This window comes from Lissotriton helveticus, chromosome 12, assembly GCF_964261635.1.
Source record: "Lissotriton helveticus chromosome 12, aLisHel1.1, whole genome shotgun sequence".
NCBI lineage: Eukaryota > Metazoa > Chordata > Amphibia > Caudata > Salamandridae > Lissotriton > Lissotriton helveticus.
Genome location: NC_136073.1, coordinates 103,013,294 through 103,037,502, shown reverse-complemented (window position 1 = coordinate 103,037,502; position 24,209 = coordinate 103,013,294). Strand labels below are relative to the sequence as shown.

Genomic DNA, 24,209 nt, shown 5'->3' with positions numbered 1-24,209 from the left:
TAAAGTTATTTCAAATAGAATGGTGCGGATTTCCTATGGAAAATAGGTCCTAACTATAACTACCTAATATACATATATATATATATATATATATATATATATTATATATATATATATATATATATATATATATATATATATATATATATATATATATATATATATCCGCAATTTACGGACTCTATTACCCCCTCTAATATTTAAATTGACAAAATCTAGGCCAAAAAACTGCAGTTGATTACAATCACTTTGATGTTTTTCTGTGAAGTGACACGCCGCAGGATATGCCTGATCAATCTTATCTATAGCCCTCAGATGTTATAGGATCCTGATCTTCAATTGATGAACCTTACTGCCTATATAATGCAGCCCGCATGGGCATACCAGGCAGTATACCGCATAAGGCGTACTGCATCTTATAAACTTGGTTATTTTCTTAACCTTCCCGATATCCGGTATAGTATATGAAAGGACCCTTTTGCTATTAGAACAGGCTTTGCATCTGCTGCATGGGTAAAAGCCCATCATTTCCTTTAAAGTACTCACTCTTTGTGGCAGTTTTTCTAGGTGACTTTTTAACAACATATCACGAAGTGATCTTGCCTTTTTAAAGGTCACTAGTGGGAAAGTGGGGATGTCATCACATGTGGTGCTGTCTGTTTTTAAAATGTGTCAGTTCTTTTTCAGCATCTTTTTCAAATGATTGGCTTCTGCTGAATAAGGGGTAACCATCTTGAATTTACCCTTGTTCCCTGCCAGTTGTGGTTCCTTGTTAATCAACAAATTCTCCCTTGGGATCCCTCTCACTCTTCACAATGTATCATTGAGTACAGTGGGATTGTATCCTTTCACAATAAACCTGGCTATTCTCTAAGAGGCAGCCACCTCAAAGTCCTTCTCCTTAGTGCTGTTTCTCTTTAAACTGAGAAGTTCGCTATACAGTATACTTTGAATAAGTTTTGGGGGATGTCTGCAGGTTGCAAATAATACAGAGGTCCCAGCAGTAGGTTTGCGGTATCAAGCTGTCTGGATGTTGCCTTTCTCAACAAACACCCTCAGGTCCAGGTAGTCCACTGCCACTGGACTCACTCTACCCGAGAAGTGCAAGTTGACATCGTTGACATTTAAGAGATCATTGTATCCGAGGGCCGTGTCCACTGTTCCCTGCCATACAATGAACAAGTCATTGATGTATCGATAGCATTCTTTTACTGTACCCCTCTCACTGCCATTCTGGTAGTTTCTGGGCACCCGCTCCTCCCACCAGCCAACAAACAAGTTTGCATAGCTGGGGGCGAAGCAGGTGCCCATTGTCTGTAATGTTATTCTTCAAACAGGAAAATGTTGTTGTTCAGACAGAACTCTATGAATTCCATCAACATTCGATTGTGTTCTGAATACCGCAATTGTCGTTTTTCTTGGTAGAATCTTGCAGCTTTCACCCCATCCCCATGATCTATACATGTGTATAGACTGGTGATATCTAATACCATTAGTTGGTATGTGGGATCCCATGCCACGTTGGCGATTTTTTTCAAGAAATATTTTGTGTCCTTAACATAGGGATCTAGCTGAACCACAAAAGAAGACAAAAAGTGATCAATACACATTGATAGATGTTCTGTTAGTCCTTTCAAAGATGATATGATGGGTCTTCCAGGTGGATGTAGGCTGTCTTTATGTAATTTGGGAATATGGTAAAAGGTGGGGATCACAGCATTTGAACTACGCAAAAACAGATGTTCTTTTGGCCCCAACATGGTCTTGCGAATTAGTAGATCATAGACTTTGTTGCTGTTTTGATACAACTCATTGGTAGTTTTCTGATAACATTTCTCATCAGACAGCTGCCGTAAAGCCTCCTTAAAATAGTGTTCCCTAGTTTGTAACACCACATTCCCCCCTTATTTGAGGGTTTTATAATTACAGTTTTGTCCTGCATCTGATTTTCAAGCGCGTTTTTTTCTGCTCTGGATAGATTACATGTAGATGTTTTTGTTTTGTTCCTCAGCCTAAATTTCAAGAGATTGTTCACCATGGCTTCAGAAAAAACATCAATCGCATCATATGGTATTTGTGGGTTAAGGAGTGATGTGGGTCTAAAAGGGCTCTCATCACGCTCTTGATCAATTCCCACTTTTATTACTCTCGCCGCCATATCTTCATTACTAGTTGGATTGTCCTCCCTTTCTAATCATAAATTTTCCAGTTCTATGGCCGGCAAATCCTTTCCAATTAGTAGGTCGGTGGCAGTTAACCTCGATGGTGTTGTTTTTTAATCTTTCACACTTGGTCTTAGTTTAAGGTACATATGCAGCTTTAACCTGCGCACAAAACTAAACAGATCAATCCTTGTTTGTGTGCACTCAAGGTGATTGCTTGGGCAAAATGTTAATCCAAGGCTTAGGACTCTTTCTTCAATGTCCGTGAGGGGTTTATCCATTAAATTAACTACAGTTAGATTCATTGTATCTGCTGTCCCTTGATTGATCTTTTTTCGGTTTACTTACGTTTATTGCCTCTTCCTGCCTCTCCGGCTCATCGTGTTTTTCTTTGCTTCCTTATGGTGGCTTGTTCTTGCCTCTCCGTAGCCAGGATTGGCAAAATATTTGGAATTCATCGTGAAAAGGGGTCAGAGTCTTCCTCCCTTCCTTCGATCTTCCTGCTAGCTCATCGCCTGATTCATTCTCGGTAATATCCGATTCTGAGGTCTCCACTCTCTGTGGCATTTGTTTCAACCATAAATTCAGTTCTTTCCTTGGACCATCAAATTTGCAGGCGAAGGTCAACACCCTCCCATGCAAATAATCATTCTCAAACAGTCTTGCCTTCATTTGTCCCCTGGACTCGTCGATCTTTTTATGATCTTCCTCTTTTCCCAATGCTTCCTCTAGATCTTAATTTTCTTCTATGTCTTGTCACAATCACTCCAGGCATATTTTACCTGTATGCCTAATGTCCCCTGGCAGTACTGTGCTGTGTCTCCGCCCAGTCCGTACGTAACTGCCGGTCTGGGTTCCCATGCGAGGGAACCGTGTACACTCTCAAGCCCTGCTGAACTCTATTTTCCTAAATGTAACTTTGTAGGCTGGGAGATCCCCACCATTTACTTCTTTCTCGCTCAAATAGTCTTTCAAGTTTAGACATGATCTCATTAAACTTGTTCTTTGATTCTCTTGGCTCTGAGAGGGTGGGATGCGCCCCTCCTGCATCGTGCTTTTTAAACATATCTTTTGCTGCCTCACGACATGTGGATACGCAAAACATGGTGTCTCCATTTTGGCGCCCTGTTTTAAGCTGGTCATGCTCAATATTATTTCCCTTCTTTATGTATCGCCCCCTCGCCTTGCTGCTTATTTAATACTGCCATTTAAATCAAACAAAGTAAGGCAGGGCTCCACCGCGGGAGTAGTCTCGATCTCCTGCGTGTCCTCCGAAGCGCGGGTCGTCGATACCCCTCCATACGCAGGATCCTCCTCCTTCAATGTACTTCGCATTTGCGTCGGTGCCTCTGTGAAAATACTTGCTCAAATTCCACAAACACAGGCGGGGCACTCGCAGGCGGGTGCAGACTTGCGGCTTGTGGACTCCGCAAATTATTCTCCCTCCACTCCTTGAACTTCCCAAGGAAAATCCACACTCACGGGTTTGTTTACAGGAAGTTTTATTTTTGAAGGACCAGCAGCAACGGATGCGTTTCGGTGAAATGCTTTTGTCGATGTTAGTGGCACCCTGGAAACGCCATGTTTTTCAACCATCTCACTATTGCATTGAAAGAGCGAAAGGACTCATGGCCATCTTAAAACAGTGTATTACTCTGCTAGATAAACATGCAGTTTAACTTTATACAAGTGAAATATTTCTCTAGCACTCTGTTTGTATACTTATGATGAAACATTTCTTCACAACAATCGCATCGTAATTATCGATGAGATTTAAGATCATCATACCTTGCAATCAACATTATAACCATCTATCGGTTATGCCAAACGCGTGATTTCTTAAACACACAGCTTCTAAGCACACATTCTATACCGCCGTGAATCGGCTTATATCACTCATGCTTAGAATATGCAAAGGTAATGGAAACACCCGTAGTTACGGATGAATTCAATGTTCATCTTATACAATGTCCATCATAATAACCATGTAGTGATGTCATCAGTGATGTCACTGACCATGTCATGAGTGATATAATATGTGATGTTATCAGCATTGGATTGTGGGGGCACGAGTTATACTTAGCTCAACTAACTATACCAGCAGAATTTCTCTGGTTCTGTACGAGGGAAATGTCCAACTAACTATAGCGTCCCTGAAACCTGTGGGTTTTCCAGTGAATTTCAAGGGTTTTTTAAATGCTAATTTCTAACTATAATGTCCCGGAAACGTACGTTTTTTTCTGTGAATTTCAAAAGTTTTTTAGATTCTAATTTCTAACTAAGCCTACATAGGTAGGACGTGTGCAGAAAGAGGAAGAAAGGCGCAGAAAGAAGCAAGAGAAATGCAGAAAAAGGGAACAGAGTCCAGAAAGAGGAAGAACGGTGTAGAAAGAAGCCAGAGATGTGCAGAAAGAACCAACAGAAGTGCAAAAAGAGGCCTTGTTGCAAAGTCATCCTGTGCCCTGGGCCCCCTAAATTTTACTGATTGATACTGGTGGTAACTGACAGACCTTGGGCTCGTTCTAACCAGGCCCAGAGCCAGTGCTATGCAGAAAGACACTTAGAATACAGTGAAAACACCTACATACACTAGGGTACAATATGGGTTGGGGTTCCCCTATGATTGGTATGACCAGTGCTAGTGCCATCCTTCTGCTGCCTCCTGCCTGCGGACTCCTGCTCCTGGTGCCCCGCACCTGATCACCGTTGCTGCTGCTTCCTGCTGCTGTGTGCCTGTGCCCTTGCCCATTCTCTCCATTCTGTACCCCGTGTGCCATTGCCCACGCCCATTTTCTGTACCCTGTTTTCCTGTGCCCCTGCCTGTTATTTTATTCTATGCCCTGCTGCTGTAAGCCTGTTCTGTGGCTTCTCCCAGTCTAGGTGTTAGCTCATTTTTTTGCGATTTTTCCTGCCGCTGCCTCCCCTGCGGCCACACCCCCGTGCCCCTTCGCTGCCCTGGCAACCCACCTCCCAGCTGATCCTCCCTCCCCACCTCCCCTTATATGGCGGCCGATGCACGGCCGTGCAGCGGGCGCGCCTAAGGCAAGCCCGTCTGCGCCAGTCCGCGCCTGGACCGCGCCCAGTGCCAAAACCCCTGGCCCTCACGCAACCTGTGATGCCCGCTACCGCTACGACGCCAACACCCTCATCGCTCTCAACACAGATGCACCACCAACTGCTATAAGGCCACCCCCAAGCACCCCCACAGCCCCTTCACCTGCCAGAACTGCATCCTCTCCTGCAACAGCGACGCCGAGGCACCCACAGCAGCGGAACCCAACCAACTGCGATGCATCCTGCTCAACACCCGCTCCGTACGCAAGCACGCCGTCGAGCTCTGGGACCTATTCACCACCACATCACCTGACGTCGCCTTCTTGACCGAGACCTGGATGAACGAAGCCTCCGCCCCTGACATCGCAGTGGCCATCCCTGCGGGATAAAAGATCTCGCACAGAGACCACACCAACGGAGTCGGAGGAGGTGTCACCATAATCCACAACAACACCATCAAGGTCTCCACAAAGACCGACGACACCCTCACCCGCGCCGAACACATCCACTTCAAGATCCACATGGACCCAAAGACCACCCTCAGAGGCACCCTCATCTACAGACCACCCGGCCCACGTCCCCAATTATGCAACTCCATCGCCAACTTCATCAGCACGCACGCACTGACCTCCACCAACTACATCCTGCTCGGCGACCTGAACTACCATCTGGAAAATAACAACAACCGCAATTCCTCCACCCTGGTCGACAACCTCACCACCCTCGGACTGACACAGATCGTCACAATCTCGACCCACATCGCCGGCCACACGCTCGATGACATCTTCACCGCCAGCCCACACGTTGCCTTCAGCCACGCTTCCAAGCTCACCTGGACCGACCACCACTGCGTCCACTTCATCTTCCAGAAACCCATCACTCACCAGGGCACCCTACTAATCCCCCGCCGATGCTGGGACAAAGTCACCAAGGAACTTCTAAAAACACACCTCGCACTCAACCCACTGACCAGCCCCATCGACCCCGAGGATGGGGCCCGCACCCTCAGACTCTGGATGGAGGACTGCGCCAACACCGTAGCACCAATGAGACAACCCACCGACAGAGACACCAGCCAGAGAGCCAGCTGGTTCACCCCGGAGCTTCTGCCCTCCAAGCGCACCTGCCGGAAACTCGAAAAAACCTGGCTCCACGATAGAACACCCGCCAATTGCACAGCCCACAAAGACACCACTCGCAACCATCACCACCTCATGAGGACCACCAAAAGAGCGTCGTTCAAAGACTGCCACGACAACAACGCCCACACTTCAACATTGTGAAAGAACTCTCCAATCCTAACTCCTGCACCAACTACACCCTCGCTGCTTTTTTCCACCGCAAGATCACCGACATCCATAACAGCTGATCCTCTCCCTCACCAAGGACCCCCTCACGCCAAATCCAACCTGCACCAGGGTATGAAGGCCGTCGCCGATTGGATGGAGGCAAGCCGGCTCAAGCTGAACACGGACAAGACGGAGATCCTCATCCTTGGGCCCAACCCCTCAGCATGGGACAACTCCTGGTGGCCACCCCCCCGGCACCAACCAACCACGCACGCAACCTAAGGGTCATCCTCGACTCCAAGCTCAGCATGACCAACCAAGTCAACGCAGTCTCCTCCTCCTGCTTCCACACCCTCCGTATGCTCCGCAAGATCTACAGATGGATCCCGGCGGACACACGGAAAACCGTCACCCATGCCCTCGTCAGCAGCCGACTCGACTACGGAAACACCCTCTATGCCGGAGCCCCATCCAAACTCATCAACAGACTCCAAAGAATCCAGAACGCCTCAGCACGCCTGATCCTTGATGTCCCACACCGGGACCACATCACCCCGCACCTGAGAGACCTGCACTGGCTCCCCATCGACAAAAGAATCACATTCAAACTCATGATCCACGCACACAAAGCACTCCACAAGACCGGCCCAGCATATCTCAACAACAGACTCGCCTTCTACGTACCCAACAGAAACCTCCACTCCACCGACCTTTCCCTGGCCGCTGTCCCACGCATCCACAGAACCACTTCCGGGGCAGATCCTACTCCCACTGCGCCGCCAAGACTTGGAACGCCCTCCCCCTCCCCCTACGACAGACCGCAGACCTCCCGGCCTTCAGAAGACTGCTCAAGACCTGGCTCTTCGACCACTAACTGCGGCTCCCCCCCCCCCAGCGCCTTGAAGCCCTAACGGGTAAGTAGTGCGCTTTACAAATCCCCTGATTGATTGATTGATTGATTGATTGATTGTAAGGCCCTATTACGTAATTGGACAGGTGAATTAAAACTACCTCTAAGTCCTTAGCATATAATAGGGTGTGGCAGTTTAGAGGCCAGCAGACCTTTTCTGCACTTGCATGTGTGCACTGCTGAGCCTGAGGTCAGTTTAAAAGTAGCTCTGTGTGTGCAGAAAGTAGGGAGTGGGCTGAATGTGCGTAGTTGCACTACGCAAAGTTCCACCAAGCGGTAAAAAATCTCTCTGAGCAGGCAAACTTCCGCAAACACTCGGAATTGCTTGTTCCACCCGTTCCCGATGACATCACTGATGACATGTGAGATGTCATCAGTGATGTCACTGACTCTGTCATGAATGATGTAATATGTGATGTCATCAGCAGTGCATTGCGGGGGGGCGAGTTTTAGTTAGCTCAACTAACTATAACGGCGTAATTTCTATGGATTTGCACTAATGAAATGTCCAACTAACTATAATGTCCCTGAAACCTATGTTTTTTTCAGTGAATTTCAAAGGTTTTTTTAAATGCTAATTTCTAACTATAACTTGCCTGAAACCTATGTTTTTTTCAGTGAATTTCAAACGTTTTTTTTAATGCTAATTTCTAATCATAATGTTCATTAAATCTATGTTTTTTTTCAGTGATTTTAAATTACCATTCCATTCTCAACCTAGTGAAAACAGCCGATATCGGCAGTTTTCCAGCCATAGCTTCCGTAAAAAAAACGCCACAAATGAGAGCGACAACTAACGCTAATAATAGGCAGAGTAGGTGTTCCCATGCAAAAATAACACAAAATCACCACTTCCCGATATTTTCAACGAGCAGCTAAATCTGGGGTGAATCCAAAAACAGGTGATAAGCTGCGTTAGCAGTAGGAATTTAACATCTGCCTTTTACTGGTGTAAAGCAGGACGACTAGCTACAGTGTGAAAGGGAGCCCAGCCCAGAATCACATCTAAATACCAACACATGTCATAGAGTTACTGATCATGCAGCTCCGACACCCATGAAGGCCACAACACCCAACACCACCACCCTCAGGACCTCCCTCCAGACTACCCCCCTACCTACTACCACCAAGGCAGCGCAGAACAGGACAGCGAACCTTCCAAAATGGCATGGTCCCTCAGCCACACAATAGCTGAATGTTGGGAGAGGTGGCAACCAAGTATATGAGAAGGACGCAAGTCACCCATCAATAAAAAAGCAAACAATACCAAGTGTAGCGGTGATGTGCTGGACAAACCTCACTATGCAGAGTACAAACCTCACTATGCAGAGCACAAACCTCTCCATGTGGACTTTTACTACTGGTGCTTGTAGTGGTGTGGACAATAGACGTAACCATGTTACCTCAGGCAGTGGGGAAGATCTCGGTCATGTAGCTGTGTTGTCCCCCCTTGAAGCGAAAGCGGAGTGGGCTGGTCCAACGTCCGCCACTCCAGCGTAGGAGTATGAAGAAATAGGCTGGGTCTCTGAGCGTGGTTCACTTGTGGGAAGGCCAAAGCCTCTGCCAGGGCGGCAGCCCTCACCCTGCCATGAGGCCTCTGCTATGACCTTCGGCCTCCACGACACAGGCCCCCTGCTAACCCAGCAGCACAGCACCACAGACTTATGTCTGTACAGACTACTGCCTTCGATCTACACTGCGCACATCAGGGCTCACAATTCAGATCGAGTGGCCATTGCAGATGACGCAGTCCAGAAGGCAAGAGATTTTGCTCATAGTGCGGCCCGCCCAGACCACACATCATCACAGATTGAGCACACACTGAGTGCTTCAGGTGCCACTAACTCAGTGTACCACAAGTGAATGCCACGTGAACTTATTAAGGCAGAATTAATTAGGCAAAAGACATTGCTACCAATGCGGCACACCCGTACCACGCATCATTGCAGGCTCCACATGTGCCGGTTGCTTCAGGTGACACTAACTGTGCAGCTCAACTCAACGCCACATGGCTGTGGGCCCTTGCGGACTGCTGCCTCCGGCCTACACTGTGGTCATCAGGGTTCACATTTAAAATTGACTCTTGGTTCATTAATTGCAGAGTCCAGTAGGCAACTAAGTATTAGGTCCCTAAATCCTACATAATATCCTTTTGGTATCCTTGCTTCAAGAACTTGTTTTATATCAGTTATAGCTTTAGTACAATGACCAAATTCATCTTGCAAGTGCAAAGGAACACTGATTGGCAGTCTACACTGTGGACAGCAGTGCTCACAATTTGAATTCAGTCTTGATGTATTAATTGCAGACAGAAATGTACTCTATGTCCTCAGAGTTTGTCAAGAGGAAGTGACAAAAAGCATTCCTTGATGTCTGTGCTGACTACTGCCTTCGATCTACACTGCGGACAGCAGGGCTCACAATTCAGATTGAGTCACGATTGCATATTACGCAGTCCAGTAGGCAAGAGACATTGCATCATCGCTGGCTGCGCACAAGCTGAGCTCCACACCTACCACTAACTTTATGCAGCTCAAGTCAACGCCACGTGGCTGTGGGTCCTTCCTGACCGCTGCCTCCAGCCTACACTGCGGTCAGCAGGGCTCACAATTTAAATTCAGTCTTCATTCATTAATTTCACAGTACAGTAGGCAACTAACGATAACGTCCCTGAAACCTACATATTTCGAAAATGTATACCATAAATGTTTCATCTTTTCCATACACCTACACTGCGGTCAGCAGAGCTCACAATTTAAATTGAGACATGATTTATTTATTGCAGAGAGAATTGTACTCTATGTCCTCAAATTTTATCAAGAGGAAGTGACTAAAAGCATTCCCCGATGTCTGTGCTGACTACTGCCTTCGATCTACACTGCGGATAGCAGGGCTCACAATTCACATCGAGTCACGATTGCAGATGATGCAGTCCAGCAGGCAACAGACATTGCTCCCAGTGCCACTCGCCCACACCACGCATCATCACTTGCTGCGCACACGCTGAATGCTTCTGATGCCCCGATCTCAGTGTAGCACAACTCATGGACCCTTTAGGATACAATGTTTTATGTATAATTTCACATCTGCTGCCCCTACCTCAGTGTACCACAAGTCATGGACCCTTTACGATAGAATATTTTGTGTATTTATTTCACATCTGCTGCCCCTACCTTAGAGCAGCACAAATCAGTCACCCTTTATGATTGAATCTCTGTGCCTGATCCAATTATTACTGTTGTACTTGTTGCCAGCACCAACCATTCCCGGAGGGCTGGCTTACACTCCCCCCACATGCATCCAGCACAGACGTCACTGGACATGTGACCCTGGTAATAAGAACATACCTGTGTCTGTGTGTTCATTATGTATACTAGATGCTGCCCCTAGCCCCAACACATTGCATTGTGCTGTGGACAGCGTATGCAACGATGTAACCTCTGGCAGTAGGGAAAAATTTGGTTATGTAACTTTGTCTCAGTCATTGTACAAGTACGTACGTAGAGACTGGATCATTAGATTACTGCAAGGAGTGTATAGTGATTTTATAAGTGCTTGGGGTTTGGCGGTGTGATTGTATAAGTACATATGTTGGCATAGCCTAACCACGACCACGAGCTTGGCTCTAATTGGCTGCCCTCCGTGTGCCAAAAACTGAAACTTGAATTTTGCATGGCCTTGTATTGCTACAGCTGCAATACCCCACGTGCAATAAACATTTATATCCACACAGATGTGTCAGTTCCACCATCTTTCATGTGTGGAACTATGGATGAATATAGGGTCAGTGATTCCCCGTACCTTCCATGTTGGCCATGTTGTGGGACTTGGCTCACAGAGTGACACATTGGCGCTTGCGATCCGGGTGATGGCAGCACTACAACAGGGACTCCAAACTTCCTGGTTTGGAGTGTTGACAGCCAATTAGAATGAAGCTCATGGTCGGGAAGGGTCGCGACTCCACCTCAGCCATAGATATCAATATTTTGATTTTTTGATTTTCACAGCAACCACTGAATGGATTTGCATAATTTTACAAAAGGTCGCTTCCTGAACCAAGAACTACCTTTTTTGTCAAATGTGGGGTAATTCTGTTCAGTAGTTTCGCCTGTAGCCTTGCCCAAAGTTTCCTATGGGAAAGTGATTTCTTGACTCTTATTTTTTGAATTTCTCAGCAACTACTGAATGGATTTACACAATTTAAAATAAAGGTCGCTTTATGAACCAAGCTCTACCTTATTGCCAAATTTGGGGTAATTCCGTTCAGCAGTTCGGGCTGAAGCCCATCTAAAAATTTCCTATGGAAATTGACATGGGAAGACGCATTTTGGGACCCCCCTTTTTTCTCAGACCCAGCTTGACAAATCACCCCCAGACTATCAGGATAGGAGCTGACCTGGATAGACTTTGTTTGGGGGGAATTTCGCGGAGATTCATCAAACGATGCCAAAGTTATTAGCAAATCAAAAGATGCTTTAACTAGGCTCTAACTATAACTACCTAATATTTTACAGGCAATCCAATGGAAATGATCCAGGCTGTTGCAAAATATATGCAAGAAATATAATGAAGCAAATACAGTATAAGGCATGCATCTATATAGTCTTGAGTAGAGTATGGAGGAGGGAGTGTGAATTTAAAAGTTACATAATTCAGTAGAATAAATAAGGGAGCGGAGAGGAACAGCTTCACAGTTATAATAGCTTTGTAGCATGTTACAAGATAAAACATAGCAGGGCAGCTCATAAAACTTCACACAGTGGCTTATGAGCAGGGTACCGACACAATGCGTTAAGATGACTTCTTGTATGAGCAAGATTAGTAAAATGATTTAAAATGTCATTGAGAATTGGCTTCGAGAGAGTAGAGGCAAAGCTGAAGACTTTGAACCTCATTTTGTCTTTAGCAGGCAGCAGAGAATAATCTCTCTTGGAACAGGCACTGTCTGGTTGGCTGAAAGGATAATCCCAGCCAGGTAGAGCTACTGCTCCTATCAAGGGCAGGTGATTACACTTGCTGTGTAACCCATGCTCACCCTTGGGTAGATTGGCTCTCAGCAGCCATGCTTACTACAGATGTAATGTGTGAGACAATAGTACAGCAGCCACATGTGATAAATACTTTGAGCGTCACAAAATAGACTTCACACAGGACGTATGTAAAATTGTTTATGTTCAACACACAAATTTAATCATTATAACATGAACATCATAGAACACTTTTTTGCAGCACTGCGGGCAGGAGCCACACAGGGAAAACCAATGTCAAAGGTGATGTACTTTTGGTAAACAGTTAACGTATAAAGCACAATGCTGGCCAGTGTTGTGAACCATAGGCGGCTGCACTCGATCACTTCCACTCACCCACACTCACTCCGCACTGCTACGTAGGGTGACAGGTATTAGCCAGTCGGTATTGCATTCTGTTGTACACACATACACATTCAGTACCCTAATACGGTGCCACTGGTACCCAACAGGGCAATGGTTCACCCTCTGCAGACTCCGTGGCCCAAGCCTCCCCACAGCCTGTAGCTCACCCTATGTCCTATAGCCCCAGATGGAAGACAACCCCCCCGCCCCCGGACACTGGGCCGTACATGGCTAAAGTCACACTGTCTGGGTCCTCAGATAGCAGGTGGGTAAATGTTGCAGTTTTACGTAGAGGTAGATGTATAAAAGGGAGCATTTAGCAGGCACTCAGGAAGTTCATCCAGAGGTCTCAAAACATAGAGGAGTCACTCAGTCTCTTAATCCAGGTCTGAACTGTCACAGAAGCTTTACTTAAATCCAACCAATTTCTCTTGCTACTACCGGCTGCCAAAATGTATTCGGGAGGGGCCAGGCCAGGTCTGCTGCGATGAGGGTCAAAAAGGGAACAACTGATGAATGGAGAATAATACTGGGGAGCCTCTAAGTTGGATGAGGTGCCCTGATCGGTACACAGTGATTCAGGTCATGCCTAGGCAATCTGGGCACAGCACCTGGTGCACATGGTATGAGTAGCACCAGATACTTCAGATTTCAAACGCAATGAGTTGCAAATTCTGCTCCTCCCTTGAAAGGAGTCACTAAGACCGGTGCATGTTGAGATCGGTTGCACTAAGCAATTCGGGTCACACATAGCGAAGAGATGACATTCCGTATCTCCCTGGAAATGAGGCACTATGTCTGGTACACAATGAAGCAGGTTGTACCAGACCAGTCCAGTCATGCACACATAGCCACAATTTAAGCAGAACCCCATGAGGAAGAATAAGGAACAAGTACAAGTACACCCCCACCTCTGAAGGTCGGACACCACACGCAATGAGTACACAGTGAGTTGGCATGTCACACAAGAGAGATTTGGCATGATTGATGAAACAGCCCACACATGGGGTAAAGTGTTCCCCTGCCTTTTGACAAAGTTTGGCCAAAGAAATACCATATATGTATTGATACATACATACATATGTACAGACTACTGGTTCTCTAGTTATTATTTGTTGCTGAATGTGGTTAATTGCTACTCATGAACTGACACATTGTGCTCCATGTTAACTTTAAAGTGTGCTGCAGCCCGTGTAGCCAGGTACATGCTACATAAGTATGTTTAACAACTAAAATATAAATAATTAAATTCTTTCTGACAAAATACATCACTTGACGACTTACTTTCTGTACCTGACAATTCCTTCATGTATGAAGTAGTTATGCACCTTTAAGCAAATTAATAATCCATTAAATCTGTATACTAATGTTTACAAAAATCAATTAATTATTTCAATGTTCTCAATTGCAAGTTTTTATGTTTTGTAAGGGTCATTACAGTTTTTATTAAGGTTTATGACTTTGTAAAATATATATAGTATAGTATAGTATATAGTAAAAGCAAATATGATTAATGTAAGGTCGATCAACGCTCCATTAAAATGAGAAAACATCAACTCCAACACAGTCCACTCTTCTAGGTCTTTTATTTCCAAGCAGACTGACACATATAATATATGGGTGTAGAGATTTATCTTAGCAAATGAAATAAAATGCCATGCCATTAGAAACACCTGACTCATTTCCTCTCTTCTTAGTTCCTCTATTATATGAAGAATGTAAGATTCAAGAACAGGTTTGGGGATGATATATCCTTCGACAGCAATGGCGACCCACCTGCCCTTTACACAATCTTCAACTTGCAAGTGGGAGCTGGTGGCGCCCCCCACTCTGTGATCGTGGGGAGCTTCGATGTTGAAGCACCTGCAGGGCAGCAACTCCATGTTAATCAGAGTGCCATCCGCTGGAATATGCAAAAGACAGAGGTAAGTCACAGCCAAACGGATGGAAATGCCGGCTTTAATCCCCATTAGATAAAGCATACACAATCTCTGCCATGTCTTCCTTATTAGGCTTCAGCGTTACTGACTCCCATATGCATAAAAGCTTCAGGCTGTTTCATCACACTTCCTCCTTTGATGTGATTGAGAAGGCCAACAGACCACATTTGCCTACTATTTGATCTTCCATCTTGAAAGTTTCAACAACAAGTATTATTATGGAATATTGTGATCGGAGTTTTCTCTGTGTCTCTTGTAATCATCATTGAGGGTATAATTTGTGGCATGTAAATTTCTCGTATTTTGCTTTTGTACAATTTTGTGAGTATTTAAAATTATTCCAAATTATGCATAGTTACACAAAATGCAAATCTATCATTTAGCGCTATATTTTAGAGCAAACTAAGTCCCGAATTACAATGTTTGTGGAAGTTGGCTCGATGAGGGAACCCCCCGACTATAGGTCCGATTACAATACGACTGCAGCACAAGCTCCCATTGAGAAATGGGAGTCTGGGAAAATCCCTACACTGTGTTTCATGCACCTAACCATGCCTGCCACACAGTGCAGAGATTATCAGGGGAGCACCCAGGCCCGGACTGGCCATAGCGGGCACCGGGCAATTCCCCGGTGCGCCGCAAGGGTGGGGGCCGGTTTTGGGCCCCTGGGGGCCGATTTTGTTATAGGGACGTTTTTGCAGCATAGCTGCAAAATCGGCCCTGCAACAAAATCGCCCGAAAACCGGCTCGGCAAAGCGCTCGGCGGCACCTCCAACTCCCCCGAGTGGGGAGGGGGGGGGCGGCCGAGCACTTTGCCAGGGCCGGTTTTGGTTCCCAGTCCGGCCCTGGGAGCACCATAGATGAATCCCAGGCCCTGCGGAGGGCCAGGGAGGAAGGGGGCTCTGCAAGGGGCCCTCAATGTTGCCGACATGGAAAGGCTGATCCCAAGGGCGGAAACGCCATCCTTAAGAACAGGGCAATTGACTGTTGTCATTAGTAGGGAATCACTGGTACACATCCTCTTATGCTGCTCGGCTCTTCGACAGGCCTTCCAAATCCATGTAAGGCCTATCTTCCTTAAACAGGGGACTCGCACAACAAATTAATCCCTCAGTCAGCTCTACCCCTTAGATACTGTTCAATGACATGGCCAACTTCTGCAAATTTGTTCAACATGCGCGCTCCCTCCTGAAAGAACTATGGTGGTAGCAGGGAGCTCGCAACAGCCAGATGAGGCTCAGGCCATTGGAGGTTCTCGTCCTGCATGATTAGCTCACCACTGGCAGGGCCCAAACCACCATGGATGCTTCAGCTCCCACACTACAAATGCACGGCGGAATAGATACGAGGCCAGTGGTGACAAAGAGCATTGGCACTTTATATGAGGGTATAATTTGTGGCATGCAAATTTCTCGTAATTTGCTTTTGTGCAATTACGTGAGTATTTAAAATTATTCCAAATTATGCATAGTTACACAAAATGCAAATCTATCATTTAGCGCTATAGGTTAGAGCAAACTAAGTCCCGAATTACAATGTTGGTAGGAGTTGGCTCGATGAGGGAACCCCCCGACCATAGGTCCGATTACAATACGACTGCACCACAAGCGCCCCTTGAGAAATGGGAGTCTGGGAAAATCCCTACACAGTGTTTCAGGCACCTAACCATGCCTGCCACACAGTGCAGAGATTATCAGAGGAATACCGTAGGTGAATCCCAGGCCCTGCGGAGGCCCAGGGAGGAAGGGGGCTCTCAAGGGACCCTCAATGTTGCCAACATGGAAAGGCTGATCCTAACGGCGGAAACACCATCCTTACTACAGGGCAATTGACTGTTGCCATTAGTAGGAAATCACTGATACACATCCTCTTATACTGCTTGGCACTTCGACAGGCCTGCCAAATCCATGTAAGGCCTATCTTGCTTAAACAGGGGACTCGCACAACAAATTAATCCCTTTGTCAGCTCTACACCTTGGATAGTGTTCAACGACATGGCCAACTTCTGTAAATTTGTTTAACATGCACGCTCCCTCCTTAAAGAACTATGGTGGTAGCAGGGAGCTCTCAACAGCCAGATGAGGCTCAGGCCATTGGAAGTTCTCATCCTGCATGATTAGCTCACATTGGCAGGGCCCAAACCACCATGGATGCTTCAGCTCGCACACTACCAAAGCACGGCGGAATAGATACGAGGCACAAGGTGACAAAGAACACTGGCAATTTATATGAGGGTATAATTGGTGGCATGCAAATTTCTCCTAATTTGCTTTTGTACAATTACGTGAGTATTTAAAATTATTCCAAATTATGCATAGTTACACAAAATGCAAATCTATCATTAGCGCTATATTTTAAAGCAAACCAAGTCCCAAATTACAATGTTGGTAGGAGTTGGCTCGATGAGGGAACCCCCCGACCACAGGTCCGATTACAATACGACTGCAGCACAAGCTCCCATTGAGAAATGGGAGTCTGGGAAAATCCCTACACTGTGTTTCAGGCACCTAACCATGCCTGCCACACAGTGCAGAGATTATCAGGGGAGCGCCATAGATGAATCCCAGGCTCTGCGGAGGGCCAGGGAGAAAGGGGGCTCTGCAAGGGGCCCTCAATGTTGCCAACATGGAAAGGCTGATCCCAACGGCGGAAACGCCATCCTTAAGAACAGGGCAATTGACTGTTGTCATTAGTAGGGAATCACTGGTACACATCCTCTTATGCTGCTCGGCACTTCGTCAGGCCTGCCAAATCCATGTAAGGCCTATCTTCCTTAAACAGGAGACTCGCACAACAAATTAATCCCTTTGTCAGCTCTACACCTTGGATACTCTTCAACGCCATTTAAGTAAGTCAATGGGTCGCACTCCGACTCCACCCACCAGCGGGTGAGCCCCAGGAGCATCATGGTAGATGCAGGATAAGTAGTGAGCGACCCACTGGACTTACTCTTCAACGCCATGGCCAACTTCTGCAAATAGGTTCAACATGCGCCCTCCCTCCTGAAAGAATCTATGGCGGTAGCAGGGAGCTCTCAACAGCCAGATGAGGCTGAGGCCATTGGAGGTTCTCGTCCTGCATGATTAGCTCACCACTGGCAGGGCCCAAACCACCATGGACGCTTCAGCTCCCACACTACCAATGCATGGTGGAATAGATATGAGGCACGTGGGGACAAAGAGCCCTGGCACTTTATATGAAGCCCTCCTAATTGGTCGACGAGAACAATTTCTGGAAAAAACATCTTGGCAGCCTATCAGATGCCTTCATCGATCTGAAACCTAATTGTCATCTAGAAAGCTACTTTGATATTATTAAGGTCCAGGCACACAGTTCAGACACATCATCTTACCAATTAATGCTTTCACTAGCTTCTGGCAGAATAACAAATCCCAACCTAAGGGCTGCCCTTCTTGTCCATGTCCACTTGAATCCCTTTGCCATGTACTCTTTGCCTGTAAAGCATACGCAAAGCCGAGAAGGAAATGGCTAGGGACCCGAAGCTCCAAAGACGCCGTAAGGATATTAAAATAACATGCGAGACCTCTTTTTGCCCGTGTCACTGCAAAACCTTTAGGCCACATTTAGGCGATTAGAAGGAGGGCACAACCAACCAACAAGGCTAACTGACATGAATAGATAAAATAGGCTGTGCTGGTTAATCATGATTAATGTGACCAAGTAATGCTGCTATTTATTTATTAAAAAAAAGTAACTTTTAAAACTGTTTTTTTGGTTTTATTTTATGTATATTATTCAGGTTTTTGTGACTAGTCGTGGCACCTTGCCTTTTTAGATCAAGGATTTAATGTGGGGGGTAATAACCTGGAAACTGAGCTATATAAATATTAATGACGCACTTTAACCACATAATTATGTTAGTGAGACCCAAATCATGAATTCTGTGGACATTGATTTATTCACATGACGTTATTATCATTCTGAAAGACAATCTGAGCGCTTGTATTTCCTATTTGCACATTGTCTTGCGAAACCCACTTTTAATTCCAAATGTCAATCATGATCTGTATTTTCGCTTCTTTTATGGTTTGATAAACCGAAATAAAGAATAAATGATGATGGTATAATGAGATCATTTTGCCACTAAATCTCCTGTGTCGCCATTGCCTCAAAATTTCTCCTTCCTTAATCAACTTAAAATAAAAGCCCCTTAGAAAGTAGGGGAGGTCTGGATTGTGTGGTTTCGGGAGCCTCCTTATGGGTATTTTAAGTTTACTTTTTTTTTTACATTAAATCGGGGGAGGTTGTGTCATGTCATGAGCTCAAGTCAGCAAAAGAGATGGGGTTTGATGTGGTTCCTAGATCCCCAATGGAGTTAATGCCTCTTCCGACCCATTGTTTCCAGGATAGTTTATGCCTTTGATTTTATGATTATGCCATACAGACGCCATGGTTGAGTTGGCTTTACCGTTGGATAGTGTTTTATCAACACGTAGAAGGGATAATACCGTATCTGCTATTATAGAGTAAGAGTGGGGCATGCTTTGCTTTTGGAGTCCTCGGATAGTCAGTGTGGGTTTTATTGGGATGGGGAAGAGTAGCTGGGTATCAATTTGGAGCCGGCGGGGAGTCTGTGGTCTTGTTAAGCCACCGATTACCCTGGGCAGCTACAACGCCTGTTGGTATCTATGGAAGTCAAGCATATTTAGGACACCCTTAGTTTTATTCAGTTTTAGGATGGGAACCGGCGATCCTATCTCTCTTACCTTTCCGTATGAAGTTTGAATTAGCCTTGTAAACTGCTTTAATGAAGGGGTTAGATAGCCAAGAATCGTGCGGGTACATTTGAAATTCATGGGGAAGATCTCCGTTTTGGAGCAATTAAAAGTGTAGGCAGATACCCTAGAGTAGTTGTTGATTCTGTCATAATGTGTGGGAATAGCTTTGTCTGCATCTTCAGTGAAGATCACAATGTTGTTGGCGTAGGCTGACCCGGACTGGCCGTAGCAGGCACCGGGCAATCCCCCGGTGCGCCGCACGGGTGGGGGGTGGTTTTGGTTCCCAGTCCGGCCATGGGCGTAGGCTGCAGAAAGTTGCCTGCCGATTGAAATTGGACACCTTTGATGTCACCGTTCATTTCTACTCAACCTCATGCTAGCCCTAGGTGAAAAACAGTTTTACTAGAATGGAAATCCACCACAGAAATCCCCTTCAAGAGATGGTGGAGCATTCTATGTGCCACCAGAAGCACTGACAATATCATGTATATAAAAGTACACAATAGTACACACTCGCGTGGCTTATAGAACACACTCTACCTTTATCTCCAAAAAGTCAACCCTCCATAGCCCCCTAATATCAGGGCAAATACCACATCCACACATCTTACACCTTGTAGACCTACCTCCACCCACCCTCACCTACCCTCATCACACAACAGGGAATCATACCCCTCCCTCCCCCTCCTCCCTGCCACCCATACTCTCTTTTTCTTCTTTATTTTTTGCTTCCACTACCTGCAAACTCAGGGATTCCACTCCTGGCCCAATTAGGGTGCTTTTACCTTACCCTCCTCTGCCACTGGTACCCCTACATGGACACACCCCTACCTGATTCTACTTCACCTACAATTGGCAACTCCGAAGTCATCCCTCCCCTTATTAGTAATCTCACCCTAGATACTGCATTTTGTCTATTATATTGCTGTTTTCCAACGGGGATGTATGTAGTTCTATAACTCGCCCTGTAGTGTGCCTATATTTTCAGGTATGTAACTGTTTTTTCTTTATTCCATACTTTTAAAAATAAAAAATGTTTCAAGAAAAAAAAGCCCTTTGTTTGGTGGTGTATGCCACTTTGCTTTCTTGAAAATGTTTATGAAAATACGACAATCCTTTTACATAGTATCACATACATGAGTTTGTTGTTGTTTGCCTGCTAATGTTATGGTTTTAGGACCATGTTTCCATCATGCACACATTTGTACTGCACATACCTAGCCCCAAATGAGCGGCTTGAGCTACTCCAGTGTTCACAAACTAGGACAATACACAGAGAGGACAATGGCTGTTCTGTACCTTTAAATAGTATGCAGGTTCAGGCTGCAGCCCATCTTCTGGAAATACTTATCTTGTTGGGCAGTCGATAAACAGGTCTGCTTTATTAGTACATGCTCTCTCCTGACCTCACTGTTTGTGAACCACTAACCTTGCTTGACCACAGCTCCTCAAGACCCCGTGTTCATCTTTAAAGTCACCTTCTGTCATTGGAATACACTCGCATTAGCCAAGACTGTTCACCTCCTTTCACACGTCTACATCTACACTAGATAACAAGCCTTGTATTTTAAGTTCAGACTAAACTATTTACAAAATGTGAGCTGCAGTGGAACAAAAATATATGTAACGTGTTAAATACATCTAAGAGAGGAACGAAACAAGTAATGTATATTTGGAATGTAAAATCGTCCTCTGTGCGTTCTAATTCCGTCACTCCATAGGAGGCAGAATGGATCACAAAACAGCCAACAGCATTAAGTGAGAGAGAAGCTCCTCTGGGAGAAGCTTTATGTATTAAAAAAATTTGGTAACAATAGAGAAAGCGAAAGAAAGAGTGAGTGAGTGAGTGAGACATGGGGGGGGAAAGGGAGAAATCTGTACGTTTAAGATGTAACTAGTTTTTTCAGTTATTGTGCCTATTTTAAAACACTTTGAATTTTTCGCAAATGTATACAGAAGATTGTAAATCTACAAATAAGTTTTTTTTATAACTGGTCTTGGGTTGATTATGCTCTTATTGGGAGGGTACATGTCTGGGTCTTACAGGCTGGACTATTTCTTTTTGGGGTGTGGTCAGAGGTATTTTGCTTATATTTGGTCCTTGTCTGTGGTAGAGCAGTTGAGTTAAATACAATAGATTAAAACGCAGCAATTGAAATTATGAGTGGTTCACATTCATTTAAGCAATTCTTGTCATTAGATTTTTTTTTCCACATGGGTCATTTAGACCATGACAGGCAGCTTACCAGACCACCAGCTGAGCAGTGGCCCTGGTTTACAATCAGCTGGTGGAAAATTGCTTGCCATACTTTGAGATCCCCACCTGCTAGGGTGGATCACACTGCATTGGGTAGAGAAGAGGCACTGTAAGCAGAGATGTAAGCTGAAAAGGCACTACTTTCTTTGATCCCATGCAGCAGACCGTTCTGTTTTAGTGAAACAAACTCCCAAAATTGAAATGAGCATTACTATTTTCACAGGGAGTTTTCTCCCTGTGCTTTGCTTGGGGAATTCCATAAGGTTTTCCTGTCTGGCACTGTAAACCCAGGCAGGAAAAATCCATGATGGTCGCCCTGGTCTAAGTAGGGTTCTTGACTGTTACTCTGACCTGGAAGCCTAGTGGCAGCCACTAGGTCAAACATTTCCAGTGGCTTGTTGGGGTTCTACCATTGGAAACTGCAGTTTCCCCACCTCTAAATTGGATGCAGCAAAAATGAGTTTGGTGGGGGAGGAACACTGCCAATTGTTAGTGATGATCAAGTCCCTTTAAACTCTACACAAGCCTCTTAGTGTACATACAGATTGAGATAAAAAAGAGTTCCTATTGACACCACAAAATGCTGCAATGCAGAGCACAAGAAATGGACATGGCACTCATATCATGTTGTTTAGTGAGTGTGATCATGAAAGACATTCCCTTTCTTAGATACACAAGTTCACACATCCCATTAGATCTCAACTTTTTTTTACTAGACAGCAGAACCGCTACTGTGGCACATTTTTCATTAGAAGCCATGTTCTCCACTAGACCTCAAGAAGATCTTTTGATAGATTACATTTCTCCACCACATGACATATCCAACACTAGACCTTTTCTCCTTTATTCTGCCCCAATGCAATAGTAATTGAACTTCAGAATAAGTATAATTCTTAACCACGCTTGTGATTGTTTACAAGTCCTGTTGGTCCCTCAGGTGCCCCACTCTGCATGCAGTGAGAGCTGTGCCCCTGGATATAGGAAAGCTGTTCAGAATGGACGGCCCACCTGCTGCTTTGACTGTATCTTGTGTGCTGAAGGAGAGATCTCAAATGAGACAGGTAAAGGACAACTATACAATTATTATTTCATAGGTTTATCTGCTCTGGTATAGATAGACAAAGTGATGTATGCTCTATGCCAGGTTATGTATACCGTATTCTGCAATACTCAATTCCAGTTTTGTATCAAATTAAACCATTGGTAAACATTCTGTTAAAGTTTGTGACTTCTATTCCAGATTCAGAGAACTGTTTTCGGTGTCTAGATGACCAGTGGCCAAATGAGAAGAGAACAGCCTGTGTCCCAAAAGTAATAGAGTATCTGTCTTATCAGGAGCCCCTTGGGGTTGCACTTTCTGCTATTGTAACCTTTTCCTCTTTCTTGACGACAGCCATTTGGATAACATTCTTCAAGAACCGGCATACCCCAGTTGTCAAAGCCAACAACCGGGAGCTCAGCTACCTTCTCTTGGGAGGCATCTTACTTTGCTTTCTCTGTTGTTTACTATTTATTGGAGAGCCTCAGGAAATCACCTGCCTATGGCGCCAACCTGCTTTTGGAGTTTTATTCATCTTCTGCGTCTCTTGTGTCTTGTCCAAAACCATCATGGTGGTCATCGCCTTTAATGCCACAAAGCCCAGCAGTAACATGAGGAAGTGGCTGGGTCCGCGAGTTCCTATGGTTACCGTCTCTGGTTGTACATTTCTTCAAGTCCTCATCTGTGCCATATGGCTACTGAACTGCCCTCCTTTCCCAGAAAAGAACATGAAACTGAGGACTGGGATCATTATCTTTCAATGCAATGAATGTTCTAAAACTGCTTTCTGGTGCATGCTGGGAGGCATGGGGGTCTTGGCTTGTGCCAGTTTCGTGGTGGCCTTCCTTGCCCGAAAATTGCCAGACAACTTCAATGAAGCCAAGTGGATCACATTCAGCATGCTAGTGTTCCTCAGTGTGTGGCTGTCCTTCATCCCAGGCTATTTGAGCACCCAGGGCAAGCACATGGTGGCCGTGGAGGTCTTTGGCATCCTATCATCTAGTGCTGGGCTACTCACCTGTATATTCTTCCCCAAGTGTTTCATCATCATACTGAGGCCAGAAATGAACACTAGACGGCATCTCTTTGGAAAAGGAGATAGGAAAACTCAGAAAATGAAAGCAATATGAAAGCCAAATGTATTCAGTGTAAGGGTGGCATTTTTTAGAGCTTTAAAGGACACTTGAATCAGTGACACATGCTTTCTAAGGAGCTAGCTTCTCGTTATGAAACACTTTGCATTCCACTTACTAGGGCTGAGTGAACTTTAAATTACACCTGTGTAACTTGCGAAAGTCGGGAAATTTTACATTGTGCTTTTCATTGGAAATTCAAAAAATTAGGCTAGTACACCACTTTGTGTAATTACAAAACATTTTTAGTAATGATCTATTGTGAAAATGCCCTGCATGTTAAAAATTTACTACAGCTGCACGGGAACAACAGA

General features: G+C 45.2%; 1 protein-coding gene across 1 annotated transcript in view; it reads left to right on the top strand.

Moving 5' to 3' along the window:
* Positions 1–23,892, top strand: part of LOC144797959 (extracellular calcium-sensing receptor-like) — a 73,177-nt gene extending 49,285 nt beyond the window's left edge. Inside the window, exons 3-5 of the mRNA XM_078668764.1 lie at positions 14,485–14,712; positions 22,661–22,784; positions 22,964–23,892. Coding sequence (XP_078524890.1) covers positions 14,485–14,712; positions 22,661–22,784; positions 22,964–23,892 — 1,281 coding nt within the window. The remainder of the gene's footprint in view (positions 1–14,484; positions 14,713–22,660; positions 22,785–22,963) is intronic.
* The last annotated feature ends 317 nt before the right edge of the window (positions 23,893–24,209 follow it).